The 19,008-nt window shown below is 59.7% G+C and overlaps 1 protein-coding gene across 1 annotated transcript in view; it reads left to right on the top strand.

The window, feature by feature from the left end:
- Window positions 1-3,396: 3,396 nt before the first annotated feature.
- The window catches only part of LOC118554338 (obscurin-like), a 130,689-nt gene continuing 115,077 nt past the window's right edge, over window positions 3,397-19,008 (top strand). The window contains exons 1-9 of the mRNA XM_078067712.1: window positions 3,397-3,496; window positions 6,520-7,529; window positions 8,646-8,915; window positions 9,168-9,428; window positions 10,160-10,468; window positions 10,581-10,847; window positions 12,037-12,306; window positions 12,724-12,999; window positions 13,661-13,936. Of these exons, the coding sequence (XP_077923838.1) occupies window positions 6,548-7,529; window positions 8,646-8,915; window positions 9,168-9,428; window positions 10,160-10,468; window positions 10,581-10,847; window positions 12,037-12,306; window positions 12,724-12,999; window positions 13,661-13,936 (2,911 nt within the window). The 5' untranslated portion in view covers window positions 3,397-3,496; window positions 6,520-6,547. The remainder of the gene's footprint in view (window positions 3,497-6,519; window positions 7,530-8,645; window positions 8,916-9,167; window positions 9,429-10,159; window positions 10,469-10,580; window positions 10,848-12,036; window positions 12,307-12,723; window positions 13,000-13,660; window positions 13,937-19,008) is intronic.

The raw sequence follows: 19,008 nt of genomic DNA, 5'->3' as shown, positions 1-19,008 counted from the left end.
GGATGGGGGGCAGGACAGAGGTGGAGGGTGAGGTATGGAGGGTCACAGGACAGAGAGGAGGACAGAGGAGGAGATTGAGGAATGGAGGATCTCAGGTTGGGGAGGACATAGGAGGAGGTTGAGGTATGGAGGGTCACAGGACAGGGAGGGGGACAGAGGAGGAGGCTGAGGTATGGAGGATCTCAGGTTGGGTCGGAGGACATAGGAGGAGGGTGAGGTATGAGGATCTCAGGACAGGGGGCAGGACAGGAGGAGGGTGAGCTATGGAGGGTCACAGGATGGGGAGGAGGACAGGAGGAGGGTGAGCTATGGAGGGTCACAGGACAGCCAGGAGGACTTTGGAGGATGGTGAGGAACCCCTAAATGCTGGGTTGGGATCATTTGAGTTGAGACCATCCCTCTAGTCCCCATAGGGGTCAGTGTCTTTAGAGGAGGAGGAACGGGCTCCTGGGGTTTGCCCTCTGTTCACTGAGACACCTTGAGTCGTTGGCTGTGTCTGTACCAGGAAGAGACACCCCAGTGTCCTGGAATCTGCAGCACCTTCTCCCCAGAACCCTGAAAAATAAGTGTTTAAGCCTCCTGGTCTGTGATGTTATCATGGTGTCTGAGTGAAGACTTGGGTACCCCAGGGCATTTGGTCTGTGCTTAGAGCCTTGGTTTCTCCACTGCACACAGGGGTGCTGGCTCAGGGGCAGGGGAGAAGCTCAGCATGCAGAGCAGTCCCTTAATGCTGGTTATGGTAGGTCCCCATCCTCCCTCGTTCCCACCTCGCTGGGTGCTCCGGACCCCTGGCCCTCACAGCCCACTGTGGTGGGGGTCTGCAGGTAGACACACCTGCAGGAGAGGTCATTGGGTCAAGTGGGTGCAGGGGTCTGCTGGGTGTCTTACCTTGGTCCCTAGCCTCAGATGGGGTCCCTGAGGGTGTGTCTCAGACCTGGGCTCCTGGGGGCAGGGGGCAGCCCCTTCCCAGAAAACCCAGGACTCCCACAGGTGGCCCCTCTGGGTTCTGGCTAGGCCTCCACCAGGCAAAGGCCACCTGTCATCCAGGTGGGCCTGGCATTTTGTCCATGCTGTCCCTGCAGCAGGGCCATGGGGATGGAGTTGGGGACAGACTTCCTGGGGCATGTACGGCACTGGCCATTGTCCTGCCTGCCCACCCCTGGGGCCTGCAGCCCTTGTCCATGGCCAGCAAAAGTCCCTGGCTGGGTTCTCGGGGACCCCCCACTCCATTTAAAGGTGCCATGGACACCCAGTCAGGGCAAGTGCTGCCAATGTAGGACCAGGGATAAAGAACCTGCCTTGGGCATGTGTGTGGTGGGGACAGATTGGGGCTGATGCTGGGTCCTGTGCTGGGCTTCTGGCTGCCCGCCTCCACCCAGAGGCTCAGGACTTTCAGATGTCCAGTGCTCTTGGCATGCTCCTGGGTCTCCCTCTCCCCTCTGGGTGGTTCTGGGTCCCTTTCTGGCTGGCCCCGGATCCCCACTCTCCCCTCTGGACAGTCTGGGTCTCTTCTGGGTGGTTCTGGATTCCTTTCTGGGTGGTTTTGTGTCTCCTCTGGGTAGTTCTGGGTTCCCTCTGGATGGTTCTGGATCCCTCTCTGGGTGGTCCCAGGTCCCCCTCTCCCCTCTGGACAGTTCTGGATCCCTTTCTGGGTCTCCTCTGGTGGTTCTGGATCCCTTTCTGAGTGGTCCCAGGTCCCCCCTCTCCCCTCTGGAGAGTTCTGGATCTCCTCTGGGCAGTCCCGCATCCCCTCTGGCTGGTTCTGGGTCCCTTTCTGGGTGGCCCCAGGTCCCCCTGTCCCTCTGGGTCATTCTGTTCCCTCTCTGGGTGGCAAGGGGTCCCTCTGTCCCTCTGAGTGGTTCTGGATCCCTTTCTAGGCAGTCCCAGGTCCCCCTCTCCCCTCTGGAAAGTTCTGGATCTCCTCTGAGCAGTCCTGGGTCCCCTCTGGCTGGTTTTGGATCCCTTTCTGGGTGGTCCCAGGTCCCCCTCTCCCTTCTGGACAGTCCTCGGTCTCCTCTGGCTGGTTCTGGGTCCCTTTCTGCATGGGCCTGGGTCCCCCTGTCCCTCTGGGTCGTTCTGTTCCCTTTCTGGGTGGCAAAGGGTCCCTCTGGGTGGTTCTAGATCCGTTTCTGGGTGGTCCCAGGTCCCCCTCTCCCCTCCGGACAGTTCTGGATCTCCTCTGGGCAGTCCTGGGTCCCCTCTGGCTGGTTCTGGGTCCCTTTCTGGGTGGCCCGGGTCCCCCTGTCCCTCTGGGTGGTTCTGGATCCCTTTCTGGGTGGTCCCAGGTCCCCCTCTCCCCTCTGGAGAGTTCTGGATCTCCTCTGGGCAGTCCTGGGTCCCCTCTGACTGGTTCTGGGTCCCTTTCTGGGTGGCCCCGGGTCTCCCTGTCCTTCTGGGGGGGGGGTTCTGTTCCCTTTCTGGGTGGCAGGGGGTCCCTCTGTCCCTCTGGGTGGTTCTGGATCCCTTTCTGGGAGGTCCCAGGTCCCCCTCTCCCCTCTGGACAGTTCTGGATCTTCTCTGGACAGTCCTGGGTCTCCTCTGGCTGGTTGTGTGTCCCTTTCTGGGTGGCAAAGGGTCCCTTCGAGGTGGTCTTGGATGACCCTCTGGGTGGTCCTGGATCCCTTTCTGAGCGGTCCCAGGTCCCCCACTCCCCTCTGGAAAGTTCTGGATCTCCTCTGGGCAGTCCTGGGTCCCCTCTGGCTGGTTCTGGGTCCCTTTCTGGCTGGCCCCAGGTCCCCCTGTCCCTCTGGGTGGTTCTGATCCCTTTCTGGTGGCAAGGGGTCCCTCTGTCCCTCTGGCTGGTTCTGGATCCCTTTCTGGGTGGTCCCAGGTCCCCCTCTCCCCTCTGGACAGTTCTGGATCTTCTCTGGGCAGTCCTGGGTCTCCTCTGGGTGGTTCTGGGTCCCTTTCTGGCTGGCCCCAGGTCCCCCACTCCCCTCTGGAAAGTTTTGGCTCTCCTCTGGACAGTCCTGGGTCTCCTCTGTCTGGTTCTGGGTCCCTTTCTGGGTGGCCCCAGCTCCCTTCGAGGTGGTCTTGGATGACCCTCTGGGTGGTCCTGGGTCTCCTGGGCTCCTTCCTGTCTTGTACTCCAGGATGCTAGTCTGAGCAGGGTTCCCCACCAGGTGGGGTCCCGGCCCCACCCACATCATTGCTGCCCCCCACCCCCACAGCTGGCCACCCAGAGCCTCTGCCCTTTGCCTCCCTGGGACTGGGGGTGAAACCAAATCCCAGGCGGTGACACCCGGGCTATTTTGGAGCTGGGCTGGGCTGGGCTGGGCTGGGCTGGCCGGCTGTGGGGGCGGGCCCAGCCTTCTCCAGCTGACAGCATCGGCCTGTCCTTTCGTCCCCGACCAGTCTGAGGACTGGCCAGAGAGTGGGCTGCTGGGTGGGAGCTGTGTCGGTCCTGGGCCCGTGGCGGGAGGTGAGACCCAGCAGCCCCTGCTCCATCTTCTGCGCCCCACGCCTGGGTGCTGCTCCCAGCCTCCCTTAGAGACAGGTGAGCAGGCGGAGCGGGCAGGGTGGGGGGCCATCCCAGGCCAAGCCCCTCTCCTCCAGGGCTGTTCGGTTGAAGGTCAGGGCTCTGGGGTGCAGAGGGCCTGGGGAGGGGTGTCCAGCCAGGCTGTGTAGCTCCAAGCGTTGGGGCTCTGGAATCCAGCCCCTGACACCATGGTGACCTGAGCTAGACCCTCATGCGGGGGGCGGGGGAGCAGCGGGGTGGGAGGTCAGGGACCGGGGGCACATCCACGTCCTCCTTAGTGGCCTCTTGCTCTAAGTGAGGCCTGGGGGTCTGGCCAGCCCTGCCCCCATCTCTGCTGAGATGGATGCCCGCTGACAGCTGGGGCTATTTTGGGCCTGTTGGCTCAGCAGAGGGGACAGCCAGAGGGGCACTGACACCTGACTCCAGGAAAGAATTTCCCCGGGAGTTCGGGAAGCCGCCAGCCCAGGGGTCTAGGGGGAGGCGCAGACTCCAGGAGCTGCGGTGGAAGTCTTTTCTGCAAGGGTTGAGGTGGGGCAGCAGGGGCTCCTAGGAGGGGACCAAGGTTCTTCAGTCAGGCTGCAAGCCACTTCCCACTTGGCCCCATGAGGAGGACCCAAAATGGGCCAAGCTCTAGAAATCCAAGGATGGAGGCTGTGGGCAGGGCTTGGGTCAGCCCTAGGGACTCCGAGGCTCCAGAGGCATGACCCCAGGTGGGGGTGGGGAGGTCATGGTCTCCTTGTGGAGGGAGACTCCTGCCAGTGGCAAGTTGGGACCTCCACGGAGTGAGCAGTCCACTCTGAGGAAGGAAGGGGCTTCCCTGGGAGGCTGGGGCTGAGGTCCTGGCCGGGTGTCCCCTCCTGAGCCTCCGGCCTCACCTCTGCATGTCCAAGTCCAGTGGGAGTTCTGGGGGCCCCCAGAGGGTGCCCCCCTTTGGCCTGAAGGAGTGTGGCTCTGGAGTCCTTGGGCCAGCATTTAGGGTGCCACAGCTCAGTGGGGATGCCTGCCCAGAGGCGGTTGAGTGTGTGGGAGCCCCCAGGTCTCATGGGTCTGCTGCATCGAGGTTGGGAGCCCAGGCCCTTCACCAGGGCGCCAGGCATCAGGACCATCCCTGGGGGTCCGAGAAGATCTTGGGGTCTCTGCCCATCCTTCCCAGTCCAGGATCAGCCTGTCACCTGCCAAGCTCCTGGGCTGGTTCCCCCTAAGCACATGCAGCGATGGGAACTCCCTCTCCAGTCCCTGTCCTCCTGGCCCCCAGAGACCACCAGCTGTGGAGGTGGCCCTCTGCCCCTGCCTGCTCATGAGCTTGGAGCACCCTGCTCCCATATGTGCACCTGGAGTGGTGGGGGTGAGGATGCAGTGTCCTGTCTCAGGGGTACCCGCAGACCAACTGTGATTGAGGAGGGGGGCACTGGGAGCTCAGAGCTCAGGGCCTCTGGAGACCTGGAGTCAGAGTAACCCTTCCCCAGAGGGACATGAAGGCCCAGGAGGGCGTCCATGGAGGCGGGGCTCGGGTGGCCGCCCGCCCGGGGCCTCCCAGCCCCAGAATTTGGCCAGGCGGTGGGGGGCAGGGGACAGAGGTGCTGACTGCACAGTGAGTCAGCAGGCTGGTGCGGGCTCACCTCCTCGAGGGGGATTAAGGGAGATTAGGCCCTGAATCACAGGACAGGAGCCCGAGGGCCCAGAACATCACCCCGCTTGTCCCCCAGTAGGCAGCCCATGCTGGAAGCCCAGCCCTGGGTTGGGGAGGGAGTTAAGGCGCTTGGGGCCAGCCCCAAGCCCGGGGGTCTGCTGTTCTTACGGAGGGAGGGGGTAGGCCAGGCCCATGCTCACCTTACCCACCTGTGCTGAAGGCCAGCCAGGGCCTGCAAGGGGTAGGCAGAGGCCAGTCACCTGGGCCTTCAGTATGAGGGGTGCCAACCTGTCCCCACAGGGTCCTCCCAGCCAGTGGAGACACAAAGTCTGTAGAGTGACCAGGCCCGGCCAGTCGACCTGGCCAGTCTCAGCCCGACATCCCTGGTTCTTCCCAGGGGACTCTCCGCCTGTCCTCCCTGGGCACACAGCGGGCTATGTGCCGTCCCCCAGGGAGGAGCGGGTGCTCCCAGCGAGCGGGTGTGGGCAGCTCAGTGGGCTCGGGGCTGGCTTGTAAGGAGTCCACCTGGCAGCAGGGTGTCCAATCTCCCTGCTCATCAGGGTTGAGGCGAGTGGGAACCCTGGAGAGGAGCTGACGGGCCCAGTACACAGGACTTTTGTCGGGGGTGCTGCCGGGGGCGGGGAGAGCTGAGGTGCACAGAGCCAGAAGTGTGGCTTCGGAGGTTGAGTCACCTGGAGGAGGAAGGGGCAGGGGCTCAAAGGGGAGCCTCCTGGGATGGAGAACCGGTGACCTCCGGGGCACTGCACTCAGAGAGGGACGAGCCAGCAGCAGCACCTCCCTTGGCCAGGCCCTGTCCAGGTTCAGAGAGCTGCCTCCTCTTCGAGTAGGGGAGACATGGGCGGATTGGAGTTTCAGACTCCAGGAGTCAGCGATGTGTGGGGAGGGGGACTGGTCACCCGAAGGCAGCTGGGGGGGGCGGGGAACATACATACAGAGGCAGGTCTGTGTGGAGAGGTACAGCGTGGCCCCCAGGTAGGGAGGCCGAACAGAGAGGGGGACCAGCCAGGTTGCTGTGTGGTGTTTTGGGACAGGTGCTCAACTGGACCTGGAGTTGGGGTGTGGGGCTAGAGCTGGGGGGACAGGAAGGAGATACACCCACCTGTTAGAAAAGCCTGTTGTTGGGGGGGGGGGTGTGGCACCAGACTCCAAGTGCCCAGAAGGTGGCAAATCTGAGTTTCTGGACCTGCGGGGGGTGGGGGGAGATGAGGCGGTGGCGGGGGAGGGGGGCGCGTCCATCCTGGGTCAGCCTGGGTTCTTCAGGAGGAACTGGCCAGGTGGGGTTCTTCAGGAGGAACTGGCCAGGTGGGGCGCAGGAGGAACTGGCCAGGTGTACTCTCGAACAGTACCTGGGTCTCATCCCCACTCTGACCTTCCCCCAACCCGCTCGCAGGTCCCTCCCGCCGCCCCCACCCCCCACCATGGATCACTCATTCAGCGGGGCACCCCGATTTCTGACCCGGCCCAAGGCTTTCGTGGTGTCGGTGGGCAAGGACGCCACGCTGAGCTGCCAGATCGTGGGCAACCCTACGCCGCAGGTGAGCTGGGAGAAGGACCAGCAGCCCGTGGAGGCGGGCGCTCGCTTCCGCCTGGCCCAGGACGGCGACCTGTACCGTCTCACCATCCTGGACCTGGCACTGGGTGACAGTGGGCAGTATGTGTGCCGCGCGCGCAACGCCATCGGTGAGGCCTTCGCGGCTGTCGGCCTGCAGGTGGACGCCGAGGCCGCTTGCGCCGAGCAGGCGCCCCATTTCCTTCTGCGGCCCACGTCCATCCGCGTGCGCGAGGGCGCGGAGGCCACCTTCCGCTGCCGCGTGCGCGGCTCGCCGCCCATGGCCGTGAGCTGGGCCAAGGACGGGCGGCGCTTGGGCGCGCCCGACGCCCCCCGAGTGCGCGTGGAGGCCAGCGGCGAGGCGAGCGCGCTGCGCATCCAGGCAGCGCGGCCCCGCGACGGCGGCACCTACACGGTGCGCGCCGAGAACCCGCTGGGCGCCGCCAGCGCCGACGCCGCGCTCACCGTGGACGCGGATGCAGACGCTGCAGGCCCTCCCGGGGCCTCCACAGCCACGCTTCTGGAGCACCTGCAGCGGCGGCGCGAGGCGATGCGCGCTGAGGGCGCCCCGGCCTCGCCACCCAGTTCTGGCACGCGCACCTGCACCGTGACTGAAGGCAAGCACGCGCGCCTCAGCTGCTACGTGACGGGTGAGCCTAAGCCCGAGACGGTATGGAAGAAGGACGGGCAGCTGGTGGTCGAGGGCCGGCGACACCTGGTGTACGAGGACGCTCAGGAGAATTTCGTGCTCAAGATCCTCTTCTGCAAGCAGTCAGACCGGGGCCTCTACACCTGCACGGCATCCAACCTGGTGGGCCAAACCTACAGCTCCGTGCAGGTCGTCGTGCGAGGTGAGCTCGGGGTGCTGGGCGCACGATCCCTGCGCGTGGTCGCTGCCGAGAAGCGCCTCCCCAGCCCCTCCCCCCAGTCCTTTCCACCTGGAATGGAATCCGTCGCGGAATCCAGAGGTAGAGGTCTTGGCGGGCTCTCGCGTTTCCAGAGCCACAGAACGAGGGCGGCAGCGGATGACCCTCAGCCTGTCCCATTGTTTGTGAGAGTCGCATAAGTGAATAACAAAGCGCTCTGTCCTCAGCGCCCCCTCCTCCTGGGAGATGGCCCTGGTGACCCTGGCACTCCACCTCTCTCACAGGATGCTAAGGGGGTCTCCCTGGCAGAGTGGGGGAGAAAGGTAGGGCCGGGGCTGGGGCCGCTCCAGGTTGAGCCGGAAGGCGCTTCTGGGCAGTTTAGAGGCTCCTGTTGAGGACCCCTGTAGGGGTCTGGGCCTCCCCCAGGGTTCTGGGGGAAAGCGTGGGCAACATATGAGGTTGTGTTGGCGAGGCTCCTAAGACCAGAGACCCACCTCCACTTCTGTCCCGCTGGAGGGCCTCAGGGCGCTCCAACCTTCCGTGCGCGCCACAGTACCATCGCCCCAGAGGATAAATGGCCCGGTTCCTCGGGGCGCCCTGCAGAAGCTGCACAGGGAAAAGTGCGCAGGGCAGCAGGGCTTGGCCGACGGCCGGCGCTCAGGGGGTTGCGCGGCGGCCAGCCCTGGTCCCGCTGCCTCGCTGCTGGCATGGCTGTGAGCGTGAGCCCTGCGGATTTTGCGGCCCGGGAGCAGCCTCACTGGGCTGTTTTGGGGCTTTACGTGCCTCGTTTCCAGACATCTTCTATTTAAGGGGAGGGGGCTCTTTACGTTCTGTGCCCTCTCCCCTGCCCCCCTTCCATCCCCCTACCTCCCTGGACTCATTCCTGCTGCACCTCTGCCTTCCCACCCACCCCCTGCCCTGGTCCCCTGCCCCCACTCCAGCCCCGTACTCCAACTAATGGAGCCCCTTGACCTGCCCTACTTCCTGCCCTGACCCCACTCTCCGCCGCCCCACCCCCCTCCATCTCCTCCGGCTCCTCTCCCCGGCCCACCGGCCTCAGGCCCGCCGCCCCAGCCCGGCTCACGCGCCCTCTCCCCGCAGAGCCCGCGGTGCCCTTCAGGAAGCGGCTGCAGGACCTGGAGGTGCAGGAGAGGGAGTCGGCCACGTTCCAGTGCGAGGTGGAGCTGCCGACCACCGAGGCCGCGTGGTACAAGGAGGAGACGCGGCTGTGGGCCAGCGCCAAGTACGGCATCGAGGAGGCGGGCACCGAGCGCCGGCTGACCGTGCGCAACGTCTCGGCCGACGACGACGCTGTCTACATCTGCGAGACTGCGGAGGGCAGCCGCACGGTGGCGGAGCTCGCGGTGCAAGGTGGGCGGGGGTCGCGCGGGGCTGGGGTGGGGAAGGGGAGGGAAGGGGCAGGACTGGCTGGAGAGGAGCGCGGAAGAGCGGCGGGGCAGGGGCCATGCGGGGGCCGTGCAGGGGGCGGAAGGTGGGCTCGGAGGAGGGGCGAGCAGGGGCGGGGGGCGGGGCAGGGCGGAAGGTGGGCTCGGAGGAGGACGGGTGGGCAGGCCCCCCTCGCCGCCCCCCGTCTGACCAGTCCCCCGGCCCTGTCCACCACAGGCAACCTCATCCGGAAGCTCCCGAGGAAGACCGTGGTGCGAGTGGGGGACACGGCCATGTTCTGTGTGGAGCTGGCCAGGCCGGAGGACTCCGTCCACTGGCTGAGGAACCAGGAGGAGGTGGTGGCTGGGGGCCGCGTGGCCATCACCACGGAAGGCACGTGCCACACGCTGACCATCTCCAAGTGCAGCCTGGAGGACATGGGCGAGGTGACCTTCACGGCTGGGGACTGCCGGACATCCACGCAGTTCTTTGTGTCTGGTAAGGGCCCGGGGGGTCCCCTTGGACAGACAGGGCCCTCTCCCCTTCCTTTGTCCACTGGGCCCCGCTGTGCAGTCCCGTTTGCTGCAGGGAGGGCTTCGGGGGCTGGACCAATGGGTCATAGCTCTAGTTTCCTCGGACCACTGGTTTGTTTGCTGCCCTCCTTCACTGTGGTCACCCCAGGTGACTGCAGAGTAGGAGTTCTGGTGACCCCCACTCTGCAAACCAAAGTAGAAGGTACACATTGTTCCAGGGCACACATGTGGGTGAGACAGGTGTGGGACATTGTGCGTGAGCATAGCCTCTTTCTGTGGCCTTTGGTATCACATTTGTAGCTTGGGAGTAGGTCCCTCCCCACCGCCCCCGCTGGGTCAGCCCTTTGTTGGGGTCAGTACCCTCAGAAGGGTCCCCGCACCCTGCTTTGGTCACTGCCTGGCCCAAGACCTGGATACACAGAAGGGGTTTGTCCCCAAACCCCCTGGACAGCTTGTGGTGGCCCTGGACTGTGTGTCCCCAAAGCCAGAGCACTCTTTCCACTGCAACCAGAGAAGTGGCCACAAGGCTGGGGCCAGGGGTTATGGGCCTGCAGCATCCCTTGGCCCAGCAGTCCCCTCGGGCCATGGACAGTGCAGACGGTGAAAGCACGCCCCCAGGAGGGGGCTTGACCTTGGACCCAGGGCTTGGGGAGGGAGCTCCCAGTCAGTGACATCGTGGGGCTGTGCTCTACCCAGCCCCTAGGAAGCCGCCCCTGCACGCCCCTGAGGCCCCTGAGGTAAAGGCCAGGACAGAGTGCTCCGTGACCCTTGGCTGGTCCCCACCACCCCACGGGGACCGCCCTGTCCCCATCGATGGTTATCTGGTGGAAAAGAAGCGTCTTGGCGCCTACACCTGGAGCCGGTGCCATGAGGCCAAGTGGGTGGATGTGCGTGAGCTGACCGTGGCCGGCGTGTCTGAGGAGGGGGACTTCCAGTTCCGGGTGTCAGCTGTGAACAGCTTTGGCCACAGTCCCTACCTGGAGTTCCCAGGGACTGTCCACCTGGGTAAGTGTGCCTGCACCGTGGGCTTCCTGGGGAAGGGGCGCTTGGGCCCAGGCTCAGGAGGAGGAGGGGAGGAGGGTGGAGCCTGGCCCCTTCTGAAGCCCTCACCCTGCAGCCCCCCAGCTGGCCCTGAGGACGCCTCTGAAGGCAGTGGAGGCCGTGGAGGGTGGCGAGGTGACCTTCTCCGTGGACCTCACTCTGGCCTCGGCGGGCGAGTGGTTCCTGGACGGGCGGGCCCTGAAGGCCAGCGGCGTGTACGTGATCCGTCACGAGGGCACACGGCACGCCCTCACCATCCGCTCCGTGTCCGCCAGCCTGCACGGCGCAGAGCTCAAGTTCGTGGCCAACGGCATCGAGAGCAGTATCCGCATGGAGGTCCGAGGTAGGAGGACCCCAGCTGTGACCCCCAGGCGTCTGCCCCAGGGGTGGGTGGGGGCTCCCAGAGCTGCTGCTTGTCCTGGGGCAGGTGGGCTCCTGGGCGGTCTCCTGGATTAGGCAGGGCTGGGCAGGGGAGGGCGGTGTGAGGCAGCTTGCCCAGGGCTGGCAGTGGCCTTGGCCACAGTGTGCGAGTGGAGGAGGGGCTTCAGAGCCTCACTCTTCTATCTGCCTGCTCCCCTCCATCCCCAAACTTCCCTTCCTCTCTGCCGATTCCTTCTGTCACCCTGTAATCTTGTCTCTTCCTTTCCTGCCTCTCCCTGTTCCCACATACCTGACTCTCCCCACTCTGTCCACTCTCCATTGTCCCCTCCCCTCCCTGTCCATCCTCTCTGTGCACCTCTGTCCACTCTTCTCTCTTCACTCCCTCTGTGTCCCCTCCCCCGTCCATGTCCTCTGCCCATACCCCAATGTTCCCTCCCCCTGTCCCCTTCTCCTCCGTCCATGCCTCTTCTTTCGCCTCCTCCACTGTCCACTCCCCCTCTCTGTCCACGCACCTTTTGTGCACTTGTCTCGTCCATGCCTCTTCTTTTCTCACCTCCACTGTCCACTCCTCCTCTCTGTCCACCCCGTCCATTCTTCCCTCTGTCCCGTCCCCCACTGTCCACTCCCCCTCTCTGCCCACGCACCTTCTGTCCACCTGTCTTGTCCATGCCTCTTCTTTCTGCTCCTCCACTGTCCACTTCCCCTCTCTGTCCACACACCTTCTGTCCACCTGTCTCATCCATGCCTCTTCTTTCCCCTCCTCCACTGTCCACTGCCCCTCTGTCCATCCCCCGTCCATTCTTCCCTCTGTCCCGTCCTCCACTGTCCACTCCCCCTCTGTCCACGTACCTCTGTCCACCTGTCTCGTCCATGTGTCTTCTTTCCCCTCCTCCACTGTCCACTCCCTCTCTGTCCATCCCCTGTCCATTCTTCCCTCTGTCCCGTCCCCCACTGTCCACTCCCTGTCTCTGTCCACGCACCTTCTGTCCACCTGTCTCGTCCATGCCTCTTCTTTCCCCTCCTTCACTGTCCACTCCCCCTCTCTGTCCACCCCCTGTCCATTCTTCCCTCTGTCCCGTCCCCCACTGTCCACTCCCCCTCTCTGTCCACCCACCTTCTGTCCACCTGTCTGTGACCTCGCACGGCCCCAGGACTGACCACCAAGCGTCCAGTGGCAGCTGTGAGGGAAGTGCTGGCCCGGCTGCATGAGGAGGCGCAGCTCCTGGCCGAGCTGTCAGACCAGGCTGCGGCAGTGACGTGGCTGAAGGACGGCCACGCGCTGCCACCAGGCCCCAAATACGAGGTGCAGGCGACGGCCGGGCAGTGGGCACTGCTGGTGCGGGACGTGGTGCGAGATGACGCTGGCCTCTACGAGTGTGTCAGCCGTGGGGGCTGCGTCGCCTACCAGCTCCTGGTGCAAGGTGATCCTGCTGTGTGTGTGTCCACGTCCACCATGGTCACGGCCGCACCCTCTGTTCCCCAGCTCAGGGCGGGCTCCAGGGGTCTGGGCGCTGGGAGCCACTGCTCACCGTCCCTGTAGCGGGGTGGGGGTGGGGCGGGTGAGGATGGGGAGGGGAGGCTCTGCTCAGTAGGGGGAGGGGCTTCCTCACAGCAGGTGGCGCCCCCTGAGGCCAGGCTCACGCACGATGTCCCACACCTGCCTCTGGAGGGGACCCTGGTCTGGGTGAGGCCCCCAGGCCCCGACCCACACCTGCCTCCAAAGGGGACCCTGGTCTGGGTGAGGCCCCCAGGCCCCAGGCGTCTCCGTCTGCTCTCCGCGTGGGTGTGTGTGTGGCCGGGGCTCTGCTGCTCGCCTGACTGCCCATGTGCCCTTGCAGGGCTCACTCCCTTTCTGCACAAGGACACAGCTGGTGGCTGTGTGGATGCCGTGGCTGGAGGCCCAGCCCACTTCGAATGTGAGACCTCTGAGGCCCACGTGCGCGTGCGCTGGTACAAGGACGGCACGGAGCTCAGTCGCTCCAGCCAGCGCTTCTCGCAGGAGGACGTGGGCACGCGGCACCGGCTGGTGGCAGCCTCGGTCACCAGGCAGGATGAGGGTACCTACTCATGCCACGTGGGTGAGGACTCCGTGGACTTCCAGCTGTGTGTCTCCGGTGAGCTGCAGCCTCCAGGGCTTGGTGGGTGGGGAGCAGGTCCGGCTGCATCGAGGACCTGTGAGGCCAGGCTGTCCGGCCCTTCCTTCCTTCCAAGAATGCCTGGGAGGGGCAGTCGCTTCTGGATTTGGGAAAAGAAACTTCCCACAGAATTAACATTTAGATGAGAAAAGACGTGGGTGTGGGAAAGAAAAGATAAGAGGGAAATTTGAAGCCCCCTTTCTCCTTTGAAGATGAAGAAGTGAGGTAGACAAGACCCAAAAGGTTCTGGAAGCATTCTCAGCAGCTTAGATTGGGATCTTGATGCCTAAGACTCTGGCTCTTTCTAGAATCTCTAGGGGCCTCTTGGCAGATTCTGAGTCCAGCTTTGTCTGAGTCCCAGCCCTTAGTAGGGTCTTGGCCACTGCCCCCCAGGCCTCCCTCTGTCTGTCCCCAGGCACTGGCCTGGCTATCCATCGTGCTCAGAAGCTGCTCCCCGCCATGCCTAGGAGGGGTCACGCGTCAGGTCCCCCTGTGCCCGAGGAGGGTCCTACCAGCAGCACCTGACCGTGAATGATTCCCAGGGTTGCCTGGAGTCTAGAGCATGCTGTGCCCTGGCTCCAGGAGTTGGGGGCCCTCACTGCAGTGGGGCTTCTGACCATACATCCCTCTCTGTCCCCAGAGCCCTCTGTGGTGTTTGCCAAGCAGCAGCCAGCACGCAGGGAGGTGCAGGCCAAGGCGGGGGCCAGCGCCACCCTGAGCTGTGAGGTGGCCCAGGCCCAGACAGAGGTGATGTGGTACAAGGATGGGAAGAAGCTGAGTGCGAGCTCCAAAGTGCACGTGGAGGCCAAGGGCTGCAGCAGGCGGCTGGTGGTGCAGCAGGTGGGCAAGGCGGACACTGGGGAGTACAGCTGTGAGGCCGGGGGCCAGAAGGTGTCCTTCCACCTGGACGTGGCAGGTCAGTGATGGGAATGTGAATTAGCCTTGTCTGGGAGGGTTGTGCCTGGTTTCCAGTCCAGACAAAAGTGATGGCCATTCCATGTGAGCTGATGTGGGCTCACCTGGGTGTCCTGGCGTAGCTGAGCTGGGGGTGATGGGTCAGAGGGCGATGGCCACAGGTTGGTGTGCCGTCTGATTGGCCCACTGGGCATGCATGGTCTTGCATCCCTCTGAGGCCCAGGCAGACAAAGGTATAGGTTGGGTCTGGTGCATGTCACAGGTCAGTTGACAAAGCCGACGTGTCCACATCCCAGGAGCAGGCCTGGAGGAGGTGTTTTGGAGGGGGCTGGGTCAGGCTCGTATCAGTCAGTTGTCTAGGGCCAAGTAACAAATACCCCCAAACCTCGGAAACAGTTGGCTCTGTGGTCGGGGTTTTGGGCAGGGCTCAGTGAGGCCGCCCATTTCTGCTCCGTGAGGTGTGGGCTGGGACAAGAGGATCCAGCCTGGCCTCGTCCGTGCATCCGATGTCCCGGTAGGGTGGCTTCAATGCATGGGTCTGGCCAGATGACAAACCTCTGTCTCCTTGTGATGTTGGCTGGTCTCACTCCTGTGTCTGGGACCCCATTCTCTCCTCATGGCATCTCCGCCCCAGGGTCCATGTTTCCCTGTGGGCAGCCTGGGCTCCCTCACATGGTGGCTGTGTTCCCCTCAGGGAACAGCAGGTGCTACAGGGCTGGTTTGGTCTGTGCTCAGAGTGTGACCTCCATCACGTTCCACTGTGCAAATCCTGGCTTCCAGGTGGGGGAGAAGCAGACCCCACTGCTGAGGGTGTGGATACAGGGAGGCTTGGCTCATCAGGGACCATTTGTAACAGTCTCCCACAGGGACACCGCAGGGACACAGTGTCTGTCTGGCTCTAGTTCTCTGCCACCCTGAGCATGAGATAAGGGTCTTCCTAATGCTCATTGCCTCATGGTCACAAGATGGCTTCCACAGCTCTAGCCATCATATTCAAGGTGGGAAGAACATGCAGGGGGTGTTTTTGGTTCATTTTTTATTGTTGTGCAACAAATTATCGCAAACTCAGTGGCTTAAAACAGCTCTGATGGCCACACCCCACTGCAGACAGCCTGGAGAAATGAGTCCCTGGCTTTACTGTCTGGGCAGTGGGATGTCGAGGGTGCAGGAGGTGGGCCTGTGGTTGAGTGGCTGGCCTGGGTCTGCTGAGGAGCCTGTGTGTGTCCTGGGACCACTCCGTGCCCACATGGGGTGGCTGCACCCTAAGTCTGGACACCCCCTTCAAGGCAGGCAGTGCTGGGGTCAGAGTGTGGACAAGGTCAGATCTCACCCCTGCTGGGTGACCTTGGGCAACTTCTCGGTGTTGCATCTCATGTCTGCCTGGACCACAGAATGTGGCCATGTGTGGAAATGGGGTCTTTGTAGAGGTGATCAAGGTGGGGATGTCGAGGTGAGAGCATCCTGATTGTAGAGGTGATCAAGGTGGGGATGTCAAGGTGAGAGCATCCTGATTGTAGAGGTGATCAAGGTGGGGATGTCGAGGTGAGAGCATCCTGATTGTAGAGGTGATCAAGGTGGGGATGTCGAGGTGAGAGCATCCTGATTGTAGAGGTGATCAAGGTGATTGAGGTGAGAGCATCCTGACTGTAGAGGTGATCAAGTGGGGATGTTGAGGTGAGAGCATCCTGATTGTAGAGGTGATCAAGTGGGGATGTCGAGGTGAGAGCATCCTGATTGTAGAGGTGATCAAGTGGGGATGTCGAGGTGAGAGCATCCTGGCTCAGGGTGGGCCCTGAGTCCCATGACAGGTGTCTATAGGAGAGAAGGGAGAGGGGGATTTGAGACGGCCACGCAGTGGCAGAGGCAGAGATTGGGGAGATGTGGCCATGAGCCCAGAATGCCTGGGCAACCAGCTCCAGCTGGGAGAGGCAGGAGGGACCCTCCTGGAGCCTTCAGAGGGAGCACGACCCTGCGACACCTTGACCACAGACTCCTGGCCTCCAGACCCGGGAGAGGACAAAGCCTGCTGTCCTAAGCCCCCTGCTTGTGGCCATTTGATCCTGCCACCCTGGGACCTCATGCAGTTGCTCCTTGTGACTCAGTTTCCCCATCTGTGAAGTAGTAATAGAGCTTCTAGGGCTTTGCTGAGAGACTCTGCAAGTAAGACCATCCCTGGCCCTCTGGGGGCAGCATGGGCTGGGCCACCTCCCATCCAGACACTGTGAATTCTGGCCTCGGGACCAGAGTTCTGGGGGCAAGGTAGGCAAGAGAGGAGACCTGGGCTTGCCAGGCAGGAGGGTCCTGGAAGATGAGCCCAAGTGTGTCAGATGGGTGGCACTCAGGGAGTGTGCATACATTGGGGGTGTCCGGAAAGTTCTGGATGGCAGTGGCTGGCTCAGGGCAGGAGGCTGAGCACAAACCAGTGCCAGATTAATTGAGTAAAATGCCACAAATCCACCCTTTTACAGTGTACAATTTTGTGGTTTTTAGTACATTCACAAGGTTGTGTGACCACAGTACCACCTAGTTCTAGAACATTTTCACGGCCCTATGAAACGCCAAACCTGCAATCACTGTGTGTTTGCCTTCCCCCAGCCCCTGGCAACCACGAATCCACTTTCTGCCTCTGGATTTGCCTATCGTGGACATTTTATTTAAGTGGAATCACATAGCATGTAGCCTTTCGGTTCTGGCTCTTTGCACTGAGCATCGTGTTTCCAGGGTCCATCCGTGTTTTACTGCGTGCAGAGTACAGAGCCTCCTTCTTACGTTCGGCACAGTGACATTCCACCATGTGGATTGTGTCCCACGCTTTGTCTACCTTTTCATCAGCTAATGGACGTTGTGGTTGATCTCAGTGTTGGCTGTTGGGAACAGTGCTGCTAGGACATTCTTATATGGCTGAACAAATAACTTTCAATTCTCTTGGGATTGCTTGGTCATATGGTAATTTTATGCTTCACTCCCTGGAGAACCATTTCCCAGAGTGGCTGCCCCCTTTTACACTCCCACCAATAGTGTGCAAGAACCCATTTTCCCTACATCCTTACCAACACTCATTATTTTCATTTCATTTATTTTTTGCTTCTAGCCACACTAGTGAGCATGAGGTGGTATCTCATTGTGGTCTTGATTTGCATTTCCCTGGTGATGAGTGATGTTGAGCATCTTTTCATGTACATGTTGGCCATCTGGATGTCTTCTTTGGGGAAACATCTATTCAGGTCCTCTGCCTGATTTTTAAATTGTGTTATCTTTTTATTATTGAGTTGTAAGAATTCTTTACATATTCCAGATACTAGATCCTTATCAGATAAAGATTTGCAAATATTTTCTCCCATTCATTTTGTTGATAGTGTCCTTTGATGCACAAAAATTTTTAAATTGTGACGAAGTCCCATGTACCCTCTTTGCTTGTATGTTTGGTGTCCTATCTAAGAAACCAGTGCCTGATCCAAGGTCACACCATTTGACACCTGTTTTCTTCTAAGAGTTGTCTAGTTTGTGCTCTTACATTTAGGTCTTGGATCCATTTTGAGTTAATTTTTCTATATGGTTGACATGGAGATCCACCTTTATCCTCTGCATGTGGAAATCCAGTTATTTCAGCATTGTTGAACAGGCTTTTTTCCCCTGTTAAATTTTCTTGGCATGCTTGTGAAAAATCAGTTGACCATCAATGTCAGGATTTAGTTCTGGATTCTCAATCCTGTTCATTGATATATATGTCTGTCTCTCCTATGTCAGTACCACAGTCTAGATCACTATAGCTTTGTGGTGAGTTTTGAAATTGGGAAGTGTGAGTCCTTGAACTTTGTTCTCTTTATTTTAAGATTGTTTTTGGTATTTGAGGTCCCTTGCACTTCCACATGATTTTTAGGATCAGCTTTTCAGATTTTGCAAAAAGGGAAACTGACATTTTGATTGAGATTGTACTGAATGTGTAGATCAATTTGAGTATTGCTATCTTAACAATATTAGTCTTTCAATCTATAAATACAGGCTGTCTCTCTGTTTATGTAGGTCTTTAAATTTTTTCAACAGCTTATAGTTTTTAGTGTAGAAGACTTGTTGAGTTTGTTGCTAAGTATTTTATTCTTCTTGATGCTTCTTTAAATGGAATTGTTTTTTAAATTTTATTTTTGGATGGTTCATCACTAATATACAGAAATAGAAATAACTTTTGAATCTTGGTGTTGTATCCTACGACCCTGCTGAACTGGTTTATTCACCTATTAATTCTTTTGTGGATTCCTAAGGATTTTTTTTTTAGATACAAAATGGTGTCACCTGTATGTACAGATAGTTTTACTTCATTATTTCCAGTCTGGATGCCTCTTATTTTGTTTTTCATTGCTGATTTAATCTCTTTACTTGTTGTAGGTCTATTCAGGTTTTCTATTTCTTCTGGGGTCAGTTTTGGTAGCTTGTGTGTTTCTATGAATTTGTCCATTTCATCTGGGTTGTCCAATTTTTTGGCATTTGCTTGTTGATGGTGTTCTCTTACCATGCTTTGTATTTCTGTAAGGTCTGTACTGATGTCCCCACATTTGTTTCTGTTGTTATAATTGGAGTCCTCTAACTTTCTTGGTCAGTCTAGCTAATGGTTTGTCAATTTTGTTGATCTTTTCATTCTTTCTATTGCTTTTTAATTCTCTGTTTCATTCATCTTAGCTATAGACTTTATTTCCTTCTTCTAACTTTGGGTTCCACTTACTCTTCTTTTTTTAGTTTCTTAAGGTGTGAAGTTAGGTTATTGATTTGTGCTCATCTTTTTTGACATAGGCCTATAATTTATAGCTCTGAATTTTCCTCTGAGCACTGCTTTCAGTGCATCTTATTAGTCTTGGTGTGTTGTGGTTTCATTTCCATCTATCTCAAAATATTTTCTAATTCTCCTTATAATTCTTCTTTCAGAATGCATTGTTTAATTTTGACAGACTTGTGGATTTTCCAGGTTTCCTTCTATTAGTTATTTCTAGCTTCACTCCACTGTGGTTGGAAAATATATCCTGTATTATTTCAATCTCTTTACATTTATTGAGACTCATTTTCTGGCCTAACCCATGGTCT

This window comes from Halichoerus grypus, chromosome 2 (genome assembly GCF_964656455.1).
Source record: "Halichoerus grypus chromosome 2, mHalGry1.hap1.1, whole genome shotgun sequence".
NCBI lineage: Eukaryota > Metazoa > Chordata > Mammalia > Carnivora > Phocidae > Halichoerus > Halichoerus grypus.
This window is presented reverse-complemented; position numbering and strand designations above follow the sequence as displayed.